Genomic DNA, 26,474 nt, shown 5'->3' with positions numbered 1-26,474 from the left:
GGAGAAGCACCAGCAATAACTAGGGTGTTAGCAATAACTAAGATCCTAGAGGAAAATTCCTAACATGTGATCCAAGGTCTCCCTTACGGGTCACGGACAGAGGCAAGGCAAAGGCCCAGCAACTCCAAATAATTGTTTTCTTAAAAATGTGAAAAGTTTGCTGCCCCTGTTACTTCATCCAAATTCATCCCTAAAAATGAAGAGGGGATGGTATCTTAACCAAAAAATAGGCTCTAAAAATCCTAATAATTATATGGATAATATAAAATGAGAGAACTCACTGTTTTTAGGTTCAAACACAATTACTGTGTCAAATCGATTTCCTAGCCACAGAGAAAAATTTACATTTAAAAAATAGCTGTTGCTGGGAATTCCCTGGCGGTCCAGTGGTTAGGACAGTGCACTGCCACTGCAGGAGGCCCAGGTTCGATCCCTGGTCAGGGAACTAAGATCCTGCAAGCCGCTCAGCATGGCCAAAAAGTAAATAAATAAAAAATTTAAAAAGCTGTTGCTGAGCCAGAGGTGAAACAAAGCCCCAGTATTAGCAAGCAGGTTCTAGGATAGCCAGGGGGGTCTAGGAGTCCACTCCTGAAGTTTAATGCCTGAGCACTCATGGGAGCCTGTACAAAAAGATGATATCCCAGGTAAGGGGGCCTCCCTCGTCTGTGGGATCCACAGTTCGATCTGTACCGCTTGGGTTCTCTTAACCTCGGCCGGGCAGGTTGAGTTTCATTTTCATTTTACGCCTGCAGCCATGTCTACCTACACAACTACGGGTGTCACCACTGACTGGGTGAAGTTATCATTTCTCCATAGAAATTATCAGCACTATAATTTATTTTGAAAGAAGAGAGTGTTCCACGCATAGAAAGTTTCAATTGTTGTGTCAAAATGCAAAGTAGATTTAAGTATAAATACATGCCAGGCCGCTATGGGTCAGCCCCAAACGGGGAAGACAAAGGACATGGCAGAAAGGCTCCGTGGAGCAGCTGTGAAGCGCTCAGGCTCAGGCGCTGGATGGCTGCGTGCAGTTCCAGGACCAGGGCTCCTATACAAAGGCTTCAGGCAGCCATTAGGGATGGCTGCAGGTACAAAATAAAAACTTGTTTTTGCCTGAGTAGAGTAAGGCAAAAGGAGTCTTGCTTACAAATTGGTGTTTTTCTTTCAGTCTCCCTCCTACATATCAAGGGGTTGCTATAGGTAGTTTTATCTTTGACTAGGAAGGGCAGCAGTAGTGGCCATTAATTATCATACGCCTCAGCACAAACATGGGACCATTGTTCCATTGCTGGGTTGGACCCTGGGATGCTGCAGGCCAAAGGGGGGGGCTTTTTTTTTTAATGTGCTAAATTATATGGAAGCCACAAGAACAATTAACAAGGCAAAGTGAAGAAAGAATAAGCCATATTTAATGTGGAAACAGATCTAGAAATGGCATGTGAATTACTTCTGACACTTTTCCACTAGGTGAACAAAGAGGCGAATTTTATAAAGTACTGTGAGCTTTTGCTTCTGGCAGCTTAAAAGCAAGATAACTTGTTTGCACTCTGCTGCCTGGTGACAGAGCAGAGCTGAGGCACAGGCCTGGTCCCAGGCACCTGGCAGGAGCTGCTCAAGAGCAGGGTCCCTCTCCTGCCTCCAGGGGAACTGGGAGCTGCACTGAATTTAGTTTCTCAAGTATGATGCAGTTCCTAGGAAGCAAAAGGTTATTATTTTTTTTAATGTAAAATTTAACTTAAGAGAGGCATCACATTTGTCGAGTGCTTAATTCATTGTGTCTCAGGGCCACTATGGTTATGGCTGAAGGGCAGAGCTTCTGAACCCTCAGGGGGCTTAGCGCTGACTGGGCAGTTAGACATCCCAGGGCCCGCCCCCAAATAACCAAGTCTGCATTTAATCCTCAGGAAAGAAATGTTATAGAAGATAATCCTCAGGACACAAAATCAAGTCTCAGCAAAAACGGTCCAAATTTTGAGTTGCTGGTTGAGTTGGTAAGCCAATTATCACATAATAAGAATTTTCTATTTGTTTTGCTCCTGACCCAAAAAAAAAAAAAAAAAAAGCTTCAACCTTTATTCTGGTTCGTTCTTCCTTTTTTCTTGAAAGTTTCTCTTAGAGGGGAAAGAACCCTCCAAATATAACTGGGGGAAATCCAGCCAGTAGATTTTTCTTTTGAATAAATCCTGGTCTAAAAAGAAGTTGAGCCAAGAGGATGGACGTGTGACATCTCGGCAGCAAGAGCCATCTCTGTGCTACTCCTTGCTTTTCTGATAGGACACTAGGACGGCATTTAAAGAAATGGTACATGGACATGAAGGTGCACAGTGTTTAACCGACCCATCAGCTATGGTCTGACTTCAAACGCTGAGTATAATCAATATAACTTTTAGGGCTCTGTCTTTCCGTTTAGGAAGGGTAGTAGTGGGTGAAGCAGGTGCAGACAGGCAGAGGCTTGGTCCTGTGCGACAGTAACACACAGTGCATGCGTGCCGTCTAGCATTTCTGCAACACACATCCACATTTATTATCATGTTTCAACCTCAGAACCCTTAAGTCAGGTGTTAGAACCCACATTTTGTAGAGGAAGAAGTAAAGTCAGAAAACTTAAAGGATTTCCCTAAGGTTAGACAACAGGCAAAGAAAGAATCTTGAATCCCGCAGCGCGGAGCTCAGCCCCAAGGCTCTTTCCCAGTCACACAACACCCAGGGCCAGTCTGCCTACAGTGGACGGTGCCGCCGTGGACCTCGCCGGCCCCGTGCTCACTCATCCCCAAACCCATCCCCAAACCCATCCCCAGGAACTACCAAGGAGGAGGGCATTTACATAGTGCAGTCATTACGATAGAATCTCATCCGACTATTGGTAATAATACCTGACAATGGTTTTAAGACAACAACAGAAGTTTTGACAACTGAAACCTTAAGTCAAAATGATGATAAATATTAGATAACTCCAGTATTTTAAAAATATATAAATACACATAAAATATAATGTGGGCTGTAAGCCAACTGCCAAGTGGGATATAGATGTATTTTTTAACTCATTAGATATGTCTAAATAGGCATTATATACAGACCATGTGTTTGAAAGATAAAACTTAACCAAGAACAGTGCTTATAGTATTTCAAACAGAATGAGTTTTCTGATTTTTCTCTTAAATTACTTTTACATTTTAATTTTAGTTCATGAAATTATGGTTGACGTTTCAGGTGACGATCACATGGCATTACACGTTAGTGTTGTCATATTTTATTTGGGGCAGTGTGGGGCAGACCTAGGGCTGGAGGGGAAAGAGGAAATTGTGTTTTAGGAGTTTTAATCGTTCTAGGCTCAAATATTACAAGGCCATTAGATTTTTGAAAATTGAATACTGTAATTGTTTTCTATTGTAAAGATACTAATTTTACAACTTTTCAAAAGTACAAATATAAGGAAAAGAATTACCTAGTCCCAGTAAGGAAAATTAATTTCTCCATACATAAACATAGCACAGTTAATATCAGGATGTGGGATTTCTTTACACCAGTGTATGGCTTTTCCCTCTGCATTATAAAATAAAACAGGACTTTGATATATAGAAAATATAGACCACCTGGCAACCTAATTACCCAGGAGTGGCGGGTTCACAGGTACTTTTCCCTCAACATGGAAAGAAGAGCCTGAGTTTCGGTATTTCATAATACTCAGTGAGAAGTAACTATTGAATTAGTTGATGATGAGAGGCCTAGCTCACGTCGGTTCTTCTGTCTACAGGATAATCAATAAAATGCTAATGGGAAAAAGAAATAGGAAAACAAAGAGTGGGCAACCCAAAGGCTTTCTCATGAGACCATCACCTCCGTAAAGGCAGTACTCTGTCTTATCATTGCAGAGCCAACAGCTAGCACATGACACAGAATACATATTCGGATGGATAGATGGATAAAATTAAAGTCTCAATCTGCTCTCCTCAAGATCCAAGAGTTCAAAGCCCCATCTCTACTACAGCATTAAGCTGGCCAATGTGAGGGACTATTTGGTGATGATGGGGACAAGCAATGGTCAGCAGGGTCCTCCATTGTACCCTATCAAGGTTCCCTTCAACCCTGCATATCACAAACCAGAAAGGGGCACTCAGAGTGACTGCCTGACTGCTCAGTACTTTCATTTCTCTGTCTCCTTTGACTGTCAGGCTTTTTGAGGCTGTAAACCTGAAAAGAGTCATTATGCTTTCCCTCTGAGTTCTTAATGCTTTTCTACAGGAGAGAAAGCTGCAGCTGGACTCAGCCGAAAAGCGGACCAGCGTCGTCAGTGAACTCTTACAGAGTGAGAGAAAATACGTGCAAATGCTGGAAATTGTGAGAGATATTTACATACGGCCACTTAGAGCAGCACTGTCATCAAATAGAGCAATTCTGAGCGCGGCAGATATCCAGACCATTTTCTCTGATATTCTGCTGATTTTATGTCTCAGCAGGTGAACTCTGAATAGGTATATTCTGAAATATTCATTGTGCAGTGGGAGGAACCCACACTTAATTGTTTCAGAAAGCTATGGAGAGGCCCAGTCGTTCTCTGCCCTTCTTGGGGACCTTGCCTGATCATCTCACAGAAGACAGCGGATTCTTGACACTGGACTGCGGCCAGTAGTGATGATTCCCAGGGGAGAATCCCTGCCTGGACTCAGAGCCACAGCACAAGGAGTGGAGTTCAGTGCCTGGGGATTCGATATTCAGTATGCTGTTCACGCAAAAGACAATGCGAAGGGGAGCCACGTGGAGCTGTTCACAGTCAGCAGCGTTTGGCTGAGCAATGGGAAAGGAACGGGAGGCTATAGTGGCACTAAGTCACTAGGATACTTTGCTTAGAGAACCGGAGGCTGGGGGTTAGTGTAATAACAGTATATGTTTTGAGAGTGGAACAGTTGAGAGAGAAAAGTGATCATTTGCCTTGGTGATAAAGACAAACTGAGCTTGTGCTTCTCTGTCAGTAACTCTCTAGGTCACTTAGAACAAGTTCCTTAGCTCAGCGGGCCCAGATCCTATAAAAGGAACTAGGCCTCTTCCAGTTTTCAAGGCCTATGACGGCTGAATGAGGGATAACCTTCGATCCCTGGGAAACGGGCTGAGTTGGGGTGATGGCATTCAGCCACTGAAGTGAGTTGAGCGCTCTCCTCTGAGCACTGCAAGAAACTGTCCCCGGGGGAGGGGGGAGGGGGACAGTCAGGGACAGCCTCTGGAGGCCAGTCTGGGGTCCTGACTCTTCCACCTGACTCAACCTGCTTCCTCACTTCCCATCTCCTCCTTTCCTGTCAAATCTGAACCGCTCAGTGTCAAGACAAAAGGATTTGACAAAAGCCCTGCCCTAAACGACTGACCACGAATTTAGTTTTTAAGTTTATAGGTTGTCACTGGCCAATATTTCATGGCCACGCTTTCCTCATATTGCAGGTGGTTTCTAGATGACTTGAGAGACAGACTACAGGAATGGGGCCCAGCTCAATGCGTGGGAGAAATATTCATAAAGTTTGGAAGCCAGTTGAACATATACACCAATTTCTTTAACAATTACCCTGTTGTTCTGAAAACTATGGAGAAGGTAAAAGATTGAGTGACCATCCAGGCACTTATTAGCCCTTCTGAGCTTGACAGGAAGTTTCATGTGTAACCCGAAGGACTAGAATTACCAGGAAAGACTTCTTCTCTACTCTTGGCTTCCAGATCCTCTCTGGTTTACTGTGAGCTCCTTGAGGACGGGGACCCTGACTTACCTAATTTTGTGTCGCTACGGGCTGGCACAGTGCTTGACCCAGCAGCGCCCTGAAACTGGTTGTGGGACGGAACTAATCCTCATGCAAATTGCCAGACTCCCATCTGTCCCAGTTACCCTGGGGCTCGGTTACAGGAACATGCTTCACAATGAGGCAGAAGCAGGACTGTTAACCCCGCTTCCATGCTGCCACTACAGCCCTGGGCGGCCTTGGCGAGTCCAGCTCTCTCATGGAGAAAGGGAATTCATAATCCACACACTGGAATAAAAACACTCAATGTGTGAAATCTCACGATGAAGTAAGGAGTGCCTTTGTCTTACATTCCCGAGCGAGTGCATTATAAACAGTTGTCCCTGTTGTGACTCCTGCCATACCCAGCCTGAGCGGGAATATGCAGCTCCCGTCTGTGCCCCTTGCTGCTCTTGTTGGGATCTCCTCTGATGGCCGTAGGATACCTCTCTTCCCTCCTCAGTTTACATCAAAAGGGTAGCAGGAGAGGCACCCTGTGACATGGTGGTGTGCTCTGCCACTGTCCCCACGTCCACTGTGGCCATGTCCACCTGTCTGCACTGAGGCCCTGAAGGGAAAGCCCGGGGCTGGGAGGTCTCTGGACGATTCCTGACCTCAGACATTGCCCTTTGCTGTCCTCTTCCTGCCCCGCTTGGGGAGTTTAAACACTGCAGGACAACTCGATTATTTGAAAGTTGCATGAATAAAGCAATTTCATAGAACTGACTTTCAGGACAAGAATTGGAACAAAGCATCACATATTATCACAGGCAAATTTGTGCCAACATTTTTTATAGTTATGGATAATAATGTATCTGTTTCACTAGCATGGGGGTGCATATAAGGAAGCACGCAATGAATGTTAGCTCTTAACATTTCTGAAATCAGTGACTATTTGACTTCTAGAAGTTAGCATTACTGCCATCTGAGAAAAATGAGGTAACTTCCTGGGGGCTGTAATGGTGACGAATAATAGATTTTAAAACACATATTAAGTACAGTGGAGCACCTTTTTAATGTTGCTGTGGAAAACATGCTTAACAGCAGTATTACAGGTGAACCCATTAATAGTCTCTTACTATTAGGAAATAACCTTTATTGTGTGACAGGCACTTTACGGATAGGATTCGCCCCCTCCCCACTCACTGCAAGGGTTAGATATGATATCCATGAGAAAACTGAGGCTCAGAGAAGTTAAGTAACTTGACAAAGTCACATAGAATTAGATAGAATTAAATTAGAATTCTAATTCTAATCCAGGCCTACCTGCACGCAAAGCCCATTTTCAGTTTTCTATACTTATTAAGTTCAATGAATAGGGTTAGGTTTATGGTATAATTAAAACACTATACTTAGGATATCAGTAAGCACCTATAGTGTTAATAATACTGTGATTAGATGTAGATGTTGCCTTTTTGCTTTTGAGTGCTTCACAGATGGTGCTTGCCTGGTGGAATAGAATGCTTTAAAACTGTCTTACAGAGTTTTGACAATATAATGCTCACCTTTAGTGCAGAGAAATGATACCAGCATTCCGAGCTTTCCTGAAGAGGCATGATAAGACCATTGTTACAAAGATGCTGAGGTAAGCTCTGAGGGAGAGCACAGCCGGGGCACCCCAAGTATGGGCGTTCTCTGGCCGTGAGAAAGAGATCAGGGCTCCCTTGTCTGTGCCTCATACAGCCTTCCGGAGCTGCTTTTGTACCCATCCCGAAGGTCTGAAGAATATATTCATCTTCTCTATGCTCTGAGGCTTCACAATCCTGCAGAACATGTTGACCATGGGACTTGACCACTGCAATTGAAGTAATCAAAAAATACAAAGGTTACATAGATCAGGTTGGCTGCTGATAAGAGCCTGTGTCCTTTAAAAATGTTACAGTGCTATTGTGTACTCTAACTCAAAGATCCTGAAATACCTTATCCTCCTGGGGTATTCTTTTTTTTTTTTTTTTCTTAAACATCTTTATTGAAGTATAATTGCTTTACAATGGTGTGCTAGCTTCTGCTTTATAACAAAGTGAATCAGTTATACATATACATATGTTCCCATATCTCTTCCCTCTTGCATCTCCCTCCCTCCCACCCTCCCTATCCCACCCCTCTAGGTGGTCACAAAGCACCGAGCTGATCTCCCTGTGCTATGCGGCTGCTTCCCACTAGCTATCTATTTTACATTTGGCAGTGTATATATGTCCATGACACTCTCTCACCCTGTCACATCTCACCCCTCCCCCTCCCCATATCCTCAAGTCCATTCTCTAGTAGGTCTGTGTCTTTATTCCCATCTTGCCACTAGGTTCTTCATGACCTTTTTTTTTCCCCTTAGATTCCCTATATATGTGTTAGCATACTGTATTTCTTTTTCTCTTTCTGACTTACTTCACTCTGTATGACAGACTCTAACTCCATCCACCTCATTACAAACACCTCCATTTCATTTCTTTTTATGGCTGAGTAATATTCCATTGTATAAATGTGCCACATCTTCTTTATCCATTCATCCGATGATGGACACCTAGGTTGCTTCCATGTCCTGGCTATTGTAAACAGAGCTGCAATGAATATTTTGGTACATGACTCTTTCTGAATTATGGTTTTCTCAGGGTATATGCCCAGTAGTGGGATTGATGGGTCGTATGGTAGTTCTATTTGTAGTTTTTTAAGGAACCTCCATACTGTTCTCCATAGTGGCTGTATCAATTTACATTCCCACCAACAGTGCAGGAGTGTTCCCTTTTCTCCACACCCTCTCCAGCATTTATTGTTTCTAGATTTTTTGATGATGGCCATTCTGACCGGTGTGAGATGATACCTCATTGTAGTTTTGATTTGCATTTCTCTAATGATTAATGATGTTGAGCATTCTTTCATGTGTCTGTTGGCAATCTGTATATCTTCTTTGGAGAAATGTCTATTTAGGTCTTCTGCCCATTTTTGGATTGGGTTGTTTGTTTTTTTGTTATTGAGCTGCATGAGCTGCTTGTAAATCTTGGAGATTAATCCTTTGTCAGTTGCTTCATTTGCAAATATTTTCTCCCATTCTGAGGGTTGTCTTTTGGTCTTGTTTATGGTTTCCTTTGCTGTGCAAAAGCTTTTAAGTTTCATTAGGTCCCATTTGTTTATTTGTGTTTTTATTTCCATTTCTCTAGGAGCTGGGTCAAAAAGGATCTTGCTGTGATTTATGTCATAGAGTGTTCTGCCTATGTTTTCCTCTAAGAGTTTGATAGTGTCTGGCCTTACACTTAGGTCTTTAATCCATTTTGAGTTTATTTTTGTGTATGGTGTCAGGGAGTGTTCTAATTTCATACTTTTACATGTACCTGTCCAATTTTCCCAGCACCACTTATTGAAGAGGCTGTCTTTTCTCCACTGTATATGCTTGCCTCCTTTATCAAAGATAAGGTGACCATATGTGCGTGGGCTTATCTCTGGGCTTTCTATCCTGTTCCATTGATCTATATTTCTGTTTTTGTGCCAGTACCAAACTGTCTTGATTACTGTAGCTTTGTAATATAGTCTGAAGTCAGGGAGCCTGATTCCTCCAGCTCCATTTTTCGTTCTCAAGATTGCTTTGGCTATTCGGGGTCTTTTGTGTTTCCATACAAATTGTGAAATTTTTTGTTCTAGTTCTGTGAAAAATGCCAGTGGTAGTTTGATAGGGATTGCATTGAATCTGTAGATTGCTTTGGGTAGCAGAGTCATTTTCACAATGTTGATTCTTCCAATCCAAGAACATGGTATATCTCTCCATCTATTTGTATCATCTTTAATTTCTTTCATCAGTGTCCTATAATTTTCTGCATACAGGTCTTTTGTCTCCTTAGGTAGGTTTATTCCTAGGTATTTTATTCTTTTTGTTGCAGTGGTAAATGGGAGTGTTTTCTTAATTTCACTTTCAGATTTTTCATCATTAGTATACAGGAATGCAAGAGATTTCTGTGCATTAATTTTGTATCCTGCTACTTTACCAAATTCATTGATTAGCTCTAGTAGTTTTCTGGTAGCATCTTTTGAATTCTTTATGTATAGTATCATGTCATCTGCAAACAGTGACAGCTTTACTTCTTCTTTTCCGATTTGGATTCCTTTTATTTCTTTTTCTTCTCTGATTGCTGTGGCTAACACTTCCAAAACTATGTTGAATAATAGTGGTGAGAGTGGGCAACCTTGTCTTGTTCCTGATCTTAGTGGAAATGGTTTCAGTTTTTCACCATTGAGGACAATGTTGGCTGTGGGTTTGTCATATACGGCCTTTATTATGTTGAGGAAAGTTCCCTCTATGCCTACTTTCTGCAGGGCTGTTATCATAAATGGGTGTTGAATTTTGTCGAAAGCTTTCTCTGCATCTATTGAGATGATCATATGGTTTTTCTTCTTCAATTTGTTAATATGATGTATCACATTGATTGATTTGTGTATATTGAAGAATCCTTGCATTCCTGGAATAAACCCCACTTGATCATGGTGTATAATCCGTTTAATGTGCTGTTGGATTCTGTTTGCTAGTATTTTGTTGAGGATTTTTGCATCTATGTTCATCAGTGATATTGGCCTGTAGTTTTCTTTCTTTGTGACATCTTTGTCTGGTTTTGGTATCAGGGTGATGGTGGCCTCGTAGAATGAGTTGGGGAGTGTTCCTCCCTCTGCAATATTTTGGAAGAGTTTGAGAAGGATAGGTGTTAGCTCTTCTCTAAATGTTTGATAGAATTCGCCTGTGAAGCCATCTGGTCCTGGGCTTTTGTGTGTTGGAAGATTTTTAATCACAGTTTCAATTTCAGTGCTTGTGATTGGTCTGTTCATATTTTCTATTTCTTCCCGGTTCAGTCTTGGCAGGTTGTGCATTTCTAAGAATCTGTCCATTTCTTCCAGGTTGTTGCTTGTAGTAATCTCTCATGATCGTTTGTATTTCTGCAATGTCAGTGGTTACTTCTCCTTTTTCATTTCTAATTCTATTAATTTGAGTCTTCTCCCTTTTTCTCTTGATGAGTCTGGCTAATGGTTTATCAATTTTGTTTATCTTCTCAAAGAACCAGCTTTTAGTTTCATTGATTTTTGCTATTGTTTCCTTCATTTCTTTTTCATTTATTTCTGATCTGATCTTTATGATTTCTTTCCTTCTGCTAGCTTTGGGGTTTTTTTGTTCTTCTTTCTCTAATTGCTTTAGGTGCAAGGTTAGGTTGTTTATTCGAGATGTTTCCTGTTTCTTGATGTAGGCTTGTATTGCTATAAACTTCCCTCTTAGAACTGCTTTTGCTGCATCCCATAGGTTTTGGATCGTCGTGTCTCCATTGTCATTTGTTTCTAGGTATTTTTTGATTTCCCCTTTGATTTCTTCAGTGATCACTTCGTTATTAAGTAGTGTATTGTGTAGCCTCCATGTGTTTGTATTTTTTACAGATCTTTTCCTGTAATTGATATCTAGTCTCATAGCGTTGTGGTCGGAAAAGATACTTGATACGATTTCAATTTTTTTAAATTTACCAAGGCTTGATTTGTGACCCAAGATATGATCTATCCTGGAGAATGTTCCATGAGCACTTGAGAAAAATGTGTATTCTGTTGTTTTTGGGTGGAATGTCCTATAAATATCAATTAAGTCCATCTTGTTTAATGTATCATTTAAAGCTTGTGTTTCCTTATTTATTTTCATTTTGGATGATCTGTCCATTGGTGAAAGTGGGGTGTTAAAGTCCCCTACTATGATTGTGTTACTGTCGATTTCCCCTTTTATGGCTGTTAGTATTTGCCTTATGTATTGAGGTGCTCCTATGTTGGGTGCATAAATATTTACAATTGTTATACCTTCTTCTTGGATCGATCCCTTGATCATTATATAGTATCCTTCTTTGTCTCTTGTAATAGTCTTTATTTTAAAGTCTATTTTGTCTGATATGAGAATTGCTACTCCAGCTTTCTTTTGATTTCCATTTGCATGGAATATCTTTTTCCATCCCCTCACTTTCAGTCTGTATGTGTCCCTAGGTCTGAAGTGGGTCTCTTGTAGACAGCATATATATGGGTCTTGTTTTTGTATCCATTCAGCCAGTCTGTGTCTTTTGGTGGGAGCATTTAATCCATTTACATTTAAGGTAATTATCAATATGTATGTTCCTATTCCCATTTTCTTAAATGTTTTGGGTTTGTTATTGTAGGTGTTTTCCTTCTCTTGTGTTTCTTGCCTAGAGAAGTTCCTTTAGCATTTGTTGTAAAGCTGGTTTGGTGGTGCTGAACTCTCTCAGCTTTTGCTTGTCTGTAAAGGTTTTAATTTCTCCATCAAATCTGAATGAGATCCTTGCTGGGTAGAGTAATCTTGGTTGTAGGTTTTTCTCCTTCATCACTTTAAGTATATCCTGCCACTCCCTTCTGGCTTGCAGAGTTTCTGCTGAAAGATCAGCTGTTAACCTTATGGGGATGCCCTTGTGTGTTATTTGTTGTTTTTCCCTTGCTGCTTTTAATATGTTTTCTTTATATTTAATTTTTGATAGTTTGATTAATATGTGTCTTGGTGTGTTTCTCCTTGGATTTATCCTGTATGGGACTCTCTGTGCTTCCAGGACTTGATTAACTATTTCCTTTCCCATATTAGGGAGGTTTTCAACTATAATCTCTTCAAATATTTTCTCAGTCCCTTTCTTTTTCTCTTCTTCTTCTGGGACCCCTATAATTCGAATGTTGGTGTGTTTAATGTTGTCCCAGAGGTCTCTGAGACTGTCCTCAGTTCTTTTCATTCTTTTTTCTTTATTCTGCTCTGCAGTAGTTATTTCCACCATTTTATCTTCCAGGTCACTTATCCGTTCTTCTGCCTCAGTTATTCTGCTATTGATCCCATCTAGAGTATTTTTAATTTCATTTATTGTGCTTTTCATCGTTGCTTGGTTCCTCTTTAGTTCTTCTACGTCCTTGTTAAATGTTTCTTGCATTTTTGTCTATTCTATTTCCAAGATTTTGGATCATCCTTACTATCATTATTCTGAATTCTTTTTCAGGTAGACTACCTATTTCCTCTTCATTTGTTAGGTCTGGCGTGTTTTGACCCTGTTCCTTCATCTGCTGTGTGTTCTTCTGTCTTCTCATTTTGCTTATCTTACTGTGTTTGGGGTCTCCTTTTCACAGGCTGCAGGTTCGTAGTTCCTGTTGTTTTTGGTATCTGTCCCCAGTGGCTAAGGTTGGTTCAGTGGGTTGTGTAGGTTTCCTGGTGGAGGGAACTAGTGCCTGTGTTCTGGTGGATGAGGCTGGATGTTGTCTTTCTGGTGGGCTCATCCACGTCTGGTTGTGTGTTTTGGGGTGTCTGTGGCCTTATTATGATTTTAGGCAGCCTCTCTGTTAATGTATGGGGCTGTGTTCCTGTCTTGCTAGTTGTTTGTCATAGGGTGTCCAGCACTGTAGCTTGCTGGTTGTTGAGTGAAGCTGGGTCTTGATGTTGAGATGGAGATCTCTGAGAGATTTTCGCCGTTTGGTATTACGTGGAGCTGGGAGGTCTCTTGTGGACCAGTGTCCTGAAGTTGGCTCTCCCACCTCAGAGGCACAGCCCTGATGCCTGGCTGGAGCACCAAGAGTCTTTCATCCACACGGCTTTTGGGAGGTCTGACGTCTTCTGCCAGCATTCAGTGGGTGTTCTGTAGGAGCAGTTCCACGTGTAGATGTATTTCTCATGTATGTGTGGGGAGGAAGGTGATCTCTGCGTCTTACTCTTCCGCCATCTTGCCCCTCCCTCTGCTGGGGTATTCTTTACTTCAAAGTCTTTCATCCTTTTAATGTGAAATCATTGTATTCAGTGATTTTGAGCACGGAGGGCACCTATTCTAAACCAAATCACATGAGACAATGTTTTCAGATACCTGTAGAAGTACAACAAAATCTTTATTATATAAAAGTTTAAAAAAATGGAGTATTTGGGTGATTTTTCTAGATAACTAAAAGAAAAGAAAAAGAGTAAAACCCTTTGTTTCTGAAAGTATTTTTTCACGTATTAATTAACTTTCCTGCCTAAGTAAGTACAGCAATCACAACTATATTCTGCAGGAATTCAGCATCTTGGAGTATAGTACTATCATTCTGAAAATATCACTGTGATGTGCACACTGCATGAGAGTCTGGGCTGAATGTAAATGACAGCGCATTATGCCCAGAAGAAATTTTTGAATACAGTGTTGTCGCTAGCCTCATTGTTTTAAAACATATTGCGTACAGGAAATGGAGATTCTTATAATAGTTTATGAAAATACCGTGCCCTTATCAAGTGCCATAAAATATTTTAATCTATTTTTTATGTATAAAAATATCACAATTTCAGTTTCCCTAAAATCACTTTGTTTTCTAGATGAAGAAGAACATCAATATGAAAGATCAGCTGTCAGACATAATCATCTGCGGGTGCCCGGTATGTATTCTGATGCACTTGCTACATCTCATGCTCATGAATTATGACTTCAAGTCACTGGCAAAAAGGAGACATAGAGATTTTGATTCAGCTAACATCCATTGAGTGCCTGCTGTATGCCAGGGGCTGCCAAGCTCTCATATGCCACGTCCCTGTTATCAGCAAGGATGCTAGATGAGAAGAGGCACAAGTGGTCTTGACCCCATCCCATAACTTGTCTGCAGTCTTAGCACCTTTCTTGGGACTACTGTGATCATGACCCCCTTTGAGGAATGGGGCCGTGTCTTTACTGTTTTATATCTCCCTGCACATAGTATCTGGTGCAGGATTCTGCCCACTGAGGACATCGGCGGGAATCCTAGAAGTCCTCTGCTGGCTATCTGTTACCTATGGAATATCATCTGGTCCCATTCTACCTTCCTTCTCACTGCCTTGCCTACCACCTTATGATCAAACCACACAAATCTACTCACAGTTCTCTAATAATGCAAACCTCTCTTCACACATTTGTGCTTTGCCCATGCTCTTCCTTCTCGGAAATTGCCTTCTTTTTCTACTCCACTGGATAAACTCCTATTCATCCTTTTAAGATCCATTTCAATCTTCGTCTGCCTTGTAAAGTATTCCACAACATCTCCAGTGTGAGTTGCCCCTTCCTAGGTATTCTGCAGCACCCTGAAGGTCTCTGCCACGTTTTCCTTCAGTCCTTTATTCACAAGATTGGGAGCTCCATCTGGTATGAACTATGATTTACTTGTCTTCTAGTGTTCAGCATATACTAGGAGTTCAATATATGAATTATATTGAATTAAAATATCAATTGACTGGAAGTGTTATTGTTATTTGCTCAAACTGGGGAAGCAAGATGGAGTTGTTTGGACCTAATTTAGATCTGCACATTTTGATAGGGAAAGAGGTGGAGATGATTGGATTACAGAAAATCCAAAATCTTGGAACTCACAGAGCCCACAGAACTTTATCTTTGGATCACTATACACATCAAGTGATCATCTCCATGGCTAGATCAGTAAAAGGGCCTGACTTCTTAATTTGTAACATTTCTTTCACCTCCTTTTCTCCATAGATCCCTTCTGACTCACCCCGACCCTCACTTTATTTTTGATACTAGGAAAGCACTTATAATAAAACAATGTTTTCAATAGTTTAAAAATTAGACTACACCCTCAAATATAGTTTTCACTGTTTCACAAACAATGCTTTTTCATAAATGAACTGAGTTCTACTCAACACTTACATCTTCTGGAATATAAAATGGTTCTTCAGTAGTGGAAATTATTTTCTAAAAATTTATATATTTCTAATTTTGTTTTTTTTTTCATAGACTCTATCAGAAGTAAACAGATATCTGATTAGGGTCCAAGATGTAGCCCAACTTCACTGCTGTGATGAGGAAGTAAGTTTCTCTTTAAGGTAAATATTTAACTATCCTATGGCTGTGACTGTGTCATATTTACCTTGTACCCAGAATCCAGTACAATGTCTGTCATGTTGTAAATTTACGATAAATCTTTGTGTTGAACTAAAAAGTTACACACACACCCCTCTCTGAGATGACGTAAGGTGTTTTATCACCTTACTCGCATACCAGGCAGCTACTGGGTAGAATGGAAGAAACTAAATTGTCATCGCCGGGACCACTAACTCCACTGAAAGAGGAATTCTGAAGTTTGGTCACTTTCCTACTGAGAGGAGAGCCAAGTGTTGCAGGGTATCACATGGATGATCTGCTCAACTCTGAGAAAGAGAAGACCAGTTGATTATCCACAGTTAGTTACTCAGGTCAGTATTCAGAAGGTCTCACCCTAAGACCACCATGGTATTGAGGTCTCACATATCTAGTTTGTACAGTGCTCACAGTATAAGAACTATTGTGACGAGAGGGTGCTAGCATTCCCTTTCCTCCTTTAGAACAAGGATGGGCAACCTTTTTCTGTAAAGGGGCAGATGGTAAGTATTCTAGGTCTTTCTTGCTGAATGATCTCTGTGGCAACTACCTAACTTTGCTGTTGTAGCACAAAAGCAGCTACATAAATACAATACATAATGAATAATACAATCTTCAAAAACAATACAATACCTAAGTGAATGAGTGTAGCTGTGTTCCAATAAAACTTTATTTACAGAAGACAAGGGGTGGGGCCATAGTTTTTCAATTCCTTCTTTAGAAAATTGTTTGCCAATCTATGTTTTCAGTATTAATGGCAAAGATGATAACTCAACAAAGAGCAACCAAATGGAGAGGAATTAACTGCAATAAAAGAAAGGAAAATTGGTTTGCCTGTTATTTCAATGAATATTTCAGTGAATGTTTCCCAAAGGCCCAGGGCAGGGTGGTGGCAGTGGCGGGGGAGGGGGGAGGTTGGAAGAAACCAGCCCCTTCACCTCGATCCCCACCTGGAGTGGATATTAAATGAAAATCAAATCACACAGTCGTGTCACTTTTCTCATTGTCACGGTGTTTTTGTTTTGTTTTTGGTCAGTAGCAATAGAAATGAGCTACAATGGTAGAAGGAAACTAGCTGTCAAGCCAGCAATTCTAAACGCACTGGTGTAGTAGGAGACATGCTAGGGATTATTTCAGTTTTTTATTTTTAGAATTTATTTTACCTTCATATATTCATTCTCAAACACTCTTCCTTTATGTAAGTCCAAGTTTCTGACTTATATAATTCACCTTTTCTCTGAATAACTTCTTTTAACATTTCTTGCTAGGTAGGTAGATCTGTTGGCAATGAATTCCCTCAATGTTTGTTTGTCTGAGAATGTCTTTATTTCTCCTTCACTTCTCTTTTTAGATTTTTTTTTTAACGTGGACCATTTTTAAAGTCTTTATTGAATTTGTTACAATACTGCTTAGTTTTATGGGTTTTTTTGTTTTTGTTTTTGCTGTGAGGCATGTGGGATCTTAGCTCCCCAACCAGGGATCAAACCTGCACCCCCTGCATTGGAAGGCGAAGTCTTAACCACTGGACCGCTAGGAGGAAGTCCCTCTCCTTCACTTTTTTTTAAAAAATTAATTAATTAATTAATTTTTGGCTGCTTTGGGTCTTCGTTGCTGGGTGCGGGCTCTCTCTAGTTGCGGCGAGTGGAGGCTACTCTTTGTTGCAGTGCGCGGGCTTCTCACTGTGGTGGCTTCTCTTGTTGTGGAGCACGGGCTCTAGGCACATGGGCTTCAGTAGCTGTGGCGCGCGGGCTCTAGAGCGCAGGCTCAGTAGCTGTGGCACACAGGCTTAGTTGCTCTGCGGCATGTGGGATCTCCCTGGACCAGGGCTCCAACCCGTATCGCCTGCATTGGCAGGCGGATTCTTAACCACTGCACCACCAGGGAAGTCCCCTCTCCTTCACTTTTGAAGGATACTTTTTCTGGCTACAGAATTCTAGTTTGCTGGGTTTTTTTCTTTCAACACTTATTTCACTCCCCCTCTTCTTGCTTGCATGGTTTCCAAAGAGACGTCCAGTGTAATCATTACCTTTGTTTCTCTATAAGAAAGATGTTTCATTTTGTTTTGTTTTTCATTGTTGTCTCTAGATACTTTCAAGATTTTATCTTTCTCTTTGATTTTCTCAAATTTGTATTTGATATGTATAGATTTGGGGGGATTTATCCTTCTTGGTATTCTCTAAGCTTCCTGGACCTATGGTTTAGTGCTTGTCAATAATTTTGGAAAATTCTCAGCCATTATTACTTCAACTATTTCTTCTGTTTCATCCTTTTTCTTCTCCATCTGATATTCCCATTAGACATTTATACACCCATTGTAATTGTCCCACAGCTTTTGGATATTCTGTTCCCTTCTTTTTTACTCTTTTGTTTTCTATTGATGTATTTCAGGCTCACTGATTCTCTCCTTGGCTATGTCCAGTCTGCTGATGAGCCCATCAAAGACATTATTCGTTTCTATTATGGTGTTTTTGATTTCTAGAATTTCTTTTTAATTCTTTCTTGGAATTTCCATCTCTCTGTTTATATTACCCATCTGTACTTACATGTTGTCCACTTTCTCCATTAGAGTTCTTAACTTAGCTTATCTTAGTTATTTTAAACTCCCTGGTCTGATAATTCTAACAACATTTCTACCATATCCGAGTCTGGTTCTGATGCTTGCCATGTCTTATCAGACTGTGTTTTCCTGCCTTTTAGCATGCCTTATAATTTTTTTGTTGAAAGCTAGACATGATGTATTGGATAAAAGGAAATAAGGTCAATAGGTCTTTAGTATGAGGTTTTACATTCATCTAGCTAAATGTTAGCCCGTATTTACCGTTTGTTGTAGCTGTGGTGTCAGAGGCTAAAATTTTCATTTTTGTCTCCCCTGTTGTCTTTGGGTTTTCCTAGATATTCCTTAAATAGAATTTGAACCTTGCAGTCCTTTTCAGCTATAATACCTTGTTATTATAAGGAGTCCTATTGATGTGGTAGGAAGATGTGAGGGGAAGGGAAGAGTTGTATGTCCTATCATTAGGTCTCAGGTTTTTAGTGAGACTGTACCCCTGCGCTATGACCTTTACAAGTGTCTATCAGCTTTTTTACTTTTACTTTATTATATTATTATTATTATTGTTAGTCACCTCTAAGATGAGACAGGAAGGTTAGAGGTAGCTGTGCAGTTGGGTATTTCCCTTTCCTCATGTTGGTTAGATTCTGGTAAAATTGTTTCCCTTGAAGGCAGGCCTTTGTTAAGAGAATAGAACAGAACTCTGTGGGCATGTTTCAAATGGTTACTTTCTCCCTCCCCATGGGAAGAATGGGTATTTTTCTGAGTTTCACAGTGAGAACCTGGTGAGGCTCCTGGAGGTAAAACTCCTGCAAGTTTTAAACTCATGCAAGGGTGCAGGGGTGTGGCGTGGGCCAATGCTAGGCCTCCAGGAATTCGTAATCTCTTGAACTAGTTCACACTCAGGCTCTAGCAATTAGTCAACTTCCCTTTAATATTCTTACCCGATGCTGGCTCCAGCAGGCAGTTTCTGCTTCCAGTAAGCTGTGATTCTACGTATCAGCTTGTCTCTTCAGCTTTTGGGTGGTAATCTACTTTATAACCTCACTTCTTCGATGGATCTAAGAAGAATTGTTGATTCTGAGTTTTCAGCTTCCTTTTTGTTGTGCGATGGAAGTGATGACTTCCAAGCTCTTTACACGTCCAACCAGAAGTCTCAAATATTAGAATTTAGACTTCTGCTTTAGTATTTGGACAACTGTACATTTGAGAGTTTCAGGAAAACAGGGGAATACTACATTATTTTACACTCTAAGTACGAGGTACATTTATGTTTCAGTAGGCACTATCTCAGTGATTTTCCAAGCAATAAATACAAATGTAATTTTACATTAATATTTAAATTAAGTAGATGCAAAAAAGGTTCATATTCCAAAAGTTATCACAGAATATTTAGGCTGAAACCTTGTTTTCTGTCATTTTAGGAAGTCATATGAAACCCAAGAAATGACATTCCCACGATTTCTATCAGGAATTTCTACTTAGAGGAAAGTCTGCTTATATTTATGCACACGGTGCCAACTCACATGAGTCTAAAGCTTTATAGTTTACCACATATTTTCACTTCTCTCATTTGATATACTCTTTACAATCATTTGGTGAGGAAGGTAGGAATGGAACCATGTTATGCGTGGGGAATCTGGACTTGAGTAAGTTGTCTGAGGTCACATTACTAATAAGTGCTTGTTTAGAATTCAAAACCAGGTCTCAGTGTTCTATCCACTAATTAGACCGGCAGATGGCAAGATGAACTGAGACTTCCTCATAATAAACTCACCAACATAGCAACAAGTACTAAACAAATTACCAATAAACAAGAGCAGTGACACAAAAAGAACAAGTAAATATTTGTACTATAAATGAAAAAATTTGCTCTGGGGTAGAGATGAAGTCACAGTCATTTTAGAGTTAGGAAATCTGGAGGCATTTGTCCCTCTCTGGATATGGCCCTCAGAGTTCTGGGTTTGTTAAGCTTTTATAATACATTATGGACCTTGGAATTTTTATATTATTGTTTGTTCAGAAACACCAATTTTCATCTATGTGACTTTAAGCTTGCTGATTTTTAGCATTTTTGTTTATTTTTGTTCTCCTTCTAATGGGGGGTGTCGCCAAAGATGCAAAAGTGGAGCCCTCTAAGACTGGTGAATACAGGCACGGCTCTAAATCACCAAATAGAGCCATCCACTTCTCAGACCCCAGAGGCCTCTTGAGGAAAAACACTACTACACTACCGACCATGCATACTGTTAACATTCCTTCTAGCTTACCCAAAGGGACCTACAGTCATTTACCAGGGCAACTAGGCACTGGGGAAAGAGAAATACCCAGACTTCTCAGGGATACTTGACTCTGGCTCTGAATTGACTTTTATCCTGGCAACCCAAAAAGCCACAATGATCCACCACTCAGAGTTTTGGCTCAGGTCAGCTCACAGAACCAATGACCTACTGTTGTCTGTTCATGCCAAAGGTTGTGCTCTGAAAATTACTTTCAAAGTTTTATGTATTTATGGAAGTTGGGTACTTTGTCTCTTGGTCTGGCTAATGTAGTAATTAAACAACAAAACACTTCTCGAATGGTGTTAAGAATTTAAACTATGGCTGGCTGAGTCATTGAGCCTATTTGTGAATTAGCAAAGAAATCCTATCCAAGTTCAAGGAAGAACTCTCACCTTGGAGTTAGTTCTTTTGAATGCGAGCAGAAGCAGCTTTATGAAACCCTAGTAGGATCCAGAGTTTCCATTTCAGTTGCTCCATTATGTCAGTATGAAGGGCAAAATTATTTGTTTTTACACGTGCATTAGAGTTAAGTTTTTAAAAAAAGATTCTGTTGTTCTTTGTCTTTGGATGAAAATTACCGGAGATCTTGGGGGGTGTAAATGGCTTTCGGAAAGCTTTATTGTAGGTAAAATTCATTTATATATAACTTAAATAGCACTTTCCTAATCAGATTAAAATAATAAAAACCTCTTTGTGCGTTTATCTTTCCCTTCTCATGTCCTCAGGTTACAAGTGGCCTCAACTCCAAGCTCAAGTTAGTGTGCCTGCTCCTTCCCTCCTCTGGGCCATCCACCCATCCAGTCCAAGTGGGTCACAAAACTAGAATTCTTCTTCATTTACCTCTACTTTCAATGCTGTCCCTTCCAAAGGAAAAAATCAAACATCTGTTTACCAAGCAAACACACCCCTTTCAAAGCTACTTCTTCAAAACACTCTTGTAGGCACATTCCCTGGTCATTCAGATAGAACGGCAAAGTTTTATTATAGCTTTAAACATTTTTCTAAAATGGTATGATGATTCTTATCAGTAGTAGGGTAAAAATACTGCCAAAAAAGGGTCGAGAATATGGGTGAAGTTCTTTTGCCTATTTAAAGTGGCCATTCACCATATACAGCCCACCACACACAGATTTAAACGCACCCCATCTTTCTTGCTTCCCCTCTCCCTCATCCCTAGCTCTATGTGCTCCATTATTCTCAGAATAACCTATCAAATTGATCTAGAACATTATTTCTTATAAATTATGAGTAAATATGAAGCATCCCACTCCTTCCAGCCTAAATCATAATCACAGAGGTGGGAAGGAAATGTTTGAAAAAGGAAGTTAGCTCCAGTGGTTGGATGATCACTGCATTTCTATCTATCCACACACCTAACGTGACCTGTATTTCCTAACACTCTCCAAACAGCTGAACCTGAAGTATAGCACTCCTTAAAAATGTTTAACTCCCGATCTAGTCCTTTGCCTACCTCACACGCATGACTGTAATAAACAAACAACTTAAGTGCCTCACTAGTCAAAGTGCGGTTGGCATATCAGCATCACCCAGGAGCTGTTAGAAATGCAGAATCTCAGGCTAGTCTAGCTCTACCGAATCAGAATTTGCATTTTAATAAAATCTCTGGGTAATTCAGATGCACATTAAAGTTTGTACTATGTATGTCAGAGCCATTATAATATAAAGTGGATTCTAAATGTGAATTATAGCAGCTTTTATTGAGAACAATCTGGAAATCTTTGATAAAAATATATATGCCATTTGGTCAGTCAGTCCTACCCTTGGGAATCCTGATAGAAATAGCAGCACATGTAAGGAATTTGTTTATATGTAAGGAATCGATTTATCCCAACATTGCTCACAGTGGCAATAAAGAAAGAACAAATGAAAGGAGTAAGAGAGAGAGGGAGGGAAGGAGGGAAGAAAGAGACCTGAGCTTGGATAAATGATGGTTCATCCACACTGTTAAGTATCACTTAGTCATTAAAAAGAACTTGAAGTGATTTCCACTGATGAGAAAATCAAGAAAAAATTCTGGAATAATACTTGAAACAATGGCACCCTACCTGTAAATAAATGTATATACAGGTACATATGTGAGTGACTACCTGGGCAGGTTAAAGAAAAGTGGAAAGATATGCACTAGTTTGGTAACTTGGGTGACCTGAGTGGAGGGAGGAGTGAGCCAAGCAAAAAGAAAAAGTGAAACAAAAGAACAGTACACTAAAAAAGCTGATAGTATATACTGATGTTACTTTAGCATTTCTGTAAAACTTTATGTGGATCTAAATCAACAACTTAAAAATTAAACAAAGATGATGAAGATAAAAAATGAGAGAATTCCTCTGAATAAGCCAGTAAATTGACTCACTTCCTCAGAGTAACTTCCTGCAGGTTGCTTGATGCTTCTTAGCAAAACATATTTTTTTTCAGTCATCCTCCATCAAAATAATGAGCTTGCTGCACTTGGCCATTCCTGGTGGGGGTGGAGATGGGGGGGGGGCCTTGGTGGGGCTCCCCCAAGCTCCTCCCTACCACATCACTTGATGCTCCATTGAGTACTGACATGAGATAACCCAGACTAGAATACAGTGAAACCTACTAAACACTGTGACCTGGGTCCACCAACAGAAGATACTAGATGGAGGTTGGGGACACCATATTTTGCCTGCTGATAAACATGCCTACTGTTGACCATGGTAGCAACCCCTGTGGAAATGAAGAGCTACTTAATTCCAGCTTTTCATACTTATCAATTTTCCTCCAATCAAAATTAGGAAAATCCCTATTTCCTACTTAGTGAATGCTTTTCTTTTCCCTGCTTCCTACTTAAGACACCTTGCACCTTACTGATTCTTGTGCTATTTTCTAACCCAACGTGTTACCCTTAAAGATGAAACCAAACCAAATGAAAACGTATTTTCCCCAGGTTGCCTAAATACATCAAACACGAAATACCAACCTTTTGACAAAAGTTTAAAAACACAGCTTTAACCTGATTCATGTCATAAAGTTGGGAAAGTGCAGTGTTCATTTTTCCTGCATTGATTGGATACTTGTCCAATGGATAAGCTCAAACCATTTCACCAGGAACCTTGAGGCCCACCCACATGACTGGTCTGAGAGACAGAGGGACTATTCACACCAGGAGAAAAATACACAGAGAACTTCAATAAGCCATTCAAAAGGTCTGAGGTAGGGAAGAACCTTGACTAGCGGCTTATCAATGTAAAGATGGTGAACTGTGTAACAAAACACATATGTAAAACTTCTAAAACTGCTCCTTCCCTTTTTTAACCCAGGCTCTATGAACATACCCGTGATCTCAGTCTTTTCCTCTTCAACGATGCACTGCTTGTTTCTAGTCGGGGCACGTCTCATACTCCGTTTGAAAGGACTTCAAAATCAGCCTACCATTTCATTGCATCAGTGGCCCTTCAGAGACTACTCACAGAAGATATTCCAGATTCCAAATGTATGTATTCTTTTCCTCCTAAGAGTTAAATACCTTTAGAAAGCTATATTATATAAAGCATATTAACTATTAAAATAGAAAAGCAGGACAAGAACTGGAATTTGAGAGTTTGCAAATAATTTCCCAAATACTTTTAGGGTCTCATTACTGTAAACTTTCATCTACCTCTAAAATAGCAAAAGAAAGGAATGCTGGCATTGTCAGACACACACCCTAGACATTAAGAAAACAGCTTTCAAAAATCACAAAGGGAGACACAACCCTACATCATTGTGAAGGATTCCTTGAAGTAGTCTGACAGGAGAGCTGGAGTCCTTAACCATTACTCTATTTTGCTTGAGGATGTTACAATTTTAGGTTTTTATCTACTACTTTTCCATTCTACTAGGACTAAGTGATTTTTGCAGATTTGACTGTACCTTTTCTTCCGTAAGCTCATATTTAAGAATTCTTCTATAAAGGATCGATTTGCAAAGGGTGTTTAATAACAAACATTTCATTCATAATAATCTCAACAGAAATATCACTTGTTACAAAAAGAAATCCTACGTAAACCTACTGTACCTATTTTTAGTTTTTATCTTACATTCTACTTCCCAGTCTTAAAAGGATCTGTATCTCTTTCTTATATTTCTGTTAGGCCAGGCAATCTGAATGTAACACCTCTCATTCCATTATTCTTCACTGCATGTGAAGGTAGGACTTAAGGTTAAAGCCAGAACCAAGATCTTAGAGAAGGAACTTATCTAAAAAGGTCCGCTTCCCATTAGCTGCAGCCCCATTTAAAATCTGAGGATGAGGGCTTCCCTGGTGGCGAGTGGTTGAGAATCTGCCTGCTAATGCAGGGGACACGGGTTCGAGCCCTGGTCTGGGAAGATCCCACATGCCACGGAGCAACTGGGCCCGTGAGCCACAACTACTGAGCCTGCGCTCCGCAACAAGAGAGGCCGCGATAGTGAGGGGCCCGCACACCGCGATGAAGAGTGGCCCCCGCTTGCCACAACTAGAGAAAGCCCTCGCACAGACACGAAGACCCAACACAGCTAAAAATAAATAAATAAATAAATTAATTAAAAAAAAAAAAATCTGAGGATGAGAAAAAATGAACACTAAATGTGGGAATAAATATTTCACCTAGAAGACAAACTCAGCTAAGGTTAGTTACCCATAACATGTATGACATGTCTCCTTTCACCTCCCCTTAATCAGTTATGCTCTATGTCAGAACATCATAATGTTAGCTAAAAGTGGGCATTCAGCTAAGTCGCTGGCTTAATTCTGTCCTGGCCTCATACCAAGGTGGCCTAGGTCGAGCTCTCAGCATTCCTTATCTACAGTAACTCTTAGTAAAGACCTTTACTGGTTCCAGTACCTTCTGGAATTAAAGAACATTACATCGTCTATTACTTAGTCTTTAAAAATAATTGCTAATTGTAATTAAACAATTATAATGTAAAGACAAGACTATTTTAGACTATATTTGAATAATTCAGTAATTTAGGAAGTTATTTTCTAAACTGGATTTGTATTTGTTTGAATCTCTTTTTAATTTTCAAAAAATTCTTCAAGATGACCTGAATTTTAAAACATTTTCTCCTTTTGATTTTTACCTGCAAAGACTAATTAGTGTACCTCAAACATTTTTTACAGCTATCAAGAATGCATTTATTCTTCAAGGTCCAAAACATGAATGGATTTGTGCTACAGAAGTTGAGGATGATAAATTCCTGTGGTTGTCAGTACTCCAAAACGCCATCGAAAGTAGTATGGAAAAGTGAGACTGGACTTTAAAACACCAGGAGTTCCAATCTGCCCTGGCAAAGACAGACAGCATGTTACTTTCTGTTCCAGAAGATCCAGTAAGGAGCAGAATGATTATTTGTCATGGATGATGGGAGGATGAACTAGGATGGCCCATAAAGCTCTTCCTAGCTTTTAAACTTTATCATCTATGCTCAATTATGTGAAATGGACAGTAAGAAAAATGTGAGTATGATATTTTGAACCACTTCTTTTGGTAGTTATTTTTCATGAACAGTATTATTTAGAGTAATCTGACTGACAGAACCTAAGACTGAATAAGGATATTGGGTATTTAAAGTTTTGTTTTCTGATCTAATGAAAAATAAAGTCATAATGAAAAGTGTTTCTTAAATGATCAGTCTAGAGAAATGTCTTTATCTGTTGGTGATTTACCAACTAACTTTAACATTTTCATGAAATGGTTATGGATTTAAAAAATATGTATAAGAAATATAACTGGTACTTTATTTAAAAACTTGTCACATATATCCTTAATACGAATGTACTCCTCCAGAGAGCATTAAAAATACACCACTATAAAGTACTAAAAATTTTTCTGTAATTTTTAAGTGGTCTTTTGTTGCAAAATTAAATTCTTAGACCTTCCAAATAAAAAGATTTAAAAATTTGTTACACTGTTAAATTAGAAGGCTGTTTGGCAGGGGGTGGGGGGAGGTACCTTTTAAAAAACAAAACTTGCCTGTAACGGAATTTTGCTGAGTAAAAAAATGAAGAAATTAAGACAATTGTTTTAAA

General features: G+C 39.9%; 1 protein-coding gene across 1 annotated transcript in view; it reads left to right on the top strand.

Moving 5' to 3' along the window:
- Positions 1-25,693, top strand: part of ECT2L (epithelial cell transforming 2 like) — an 87,090-nt gene extending 61,397 nt beyond the window's left edge. Inside the window, 10 exon segments of the mRNA XM_061207196.1 lie at positions 1,905-1,991; positions 4,243-4,457; positions 5,431-5,578; positions 7,271-7,344; positions 7,443-7,540; positions 7,543-7,598; positions 14,083-14,142; positions 15,485-15,573; positions 23,743-23,915; positions 25,566-25,693. Of these exon segments, the coding sequence (XP_061063179.1) occupies positions 1,905-1,991; positions 4,243-4,457; positions 5,431-5,578; positions 7,271-7,344; positions 7,443-7,540; positions 7,543-7,598; positions 14,083-14,142; positions 15,485-15,573; positions 23,743-23,915; positions 25,566-25,693 (1,128 nt within the window).
- The last annotated feature ends 781 nt before the right edge of the window (positions 25,694-26,474 follow it).

Source organism: Eubalaena glacialis, chromosome 12 (genome assembly GCF_028564815.1).
Source record: "Eubalaena glacialis isolate mEubGla1 chromosome 12, mEubGla1.1.hap2.+ XY, whole genome shotgun sequence".
NCBI lineage: Eukaryota > Metazoa > Chordata > Mammalia > Artiodactyla > Balaenidae > Eubalaena > Eubalaena glacialis.
The sequence above is the reverse complement of the archived record's forward strand: the minus strand, read 5'-3'. Positions and strand labels throughout refer to the sequence as shown.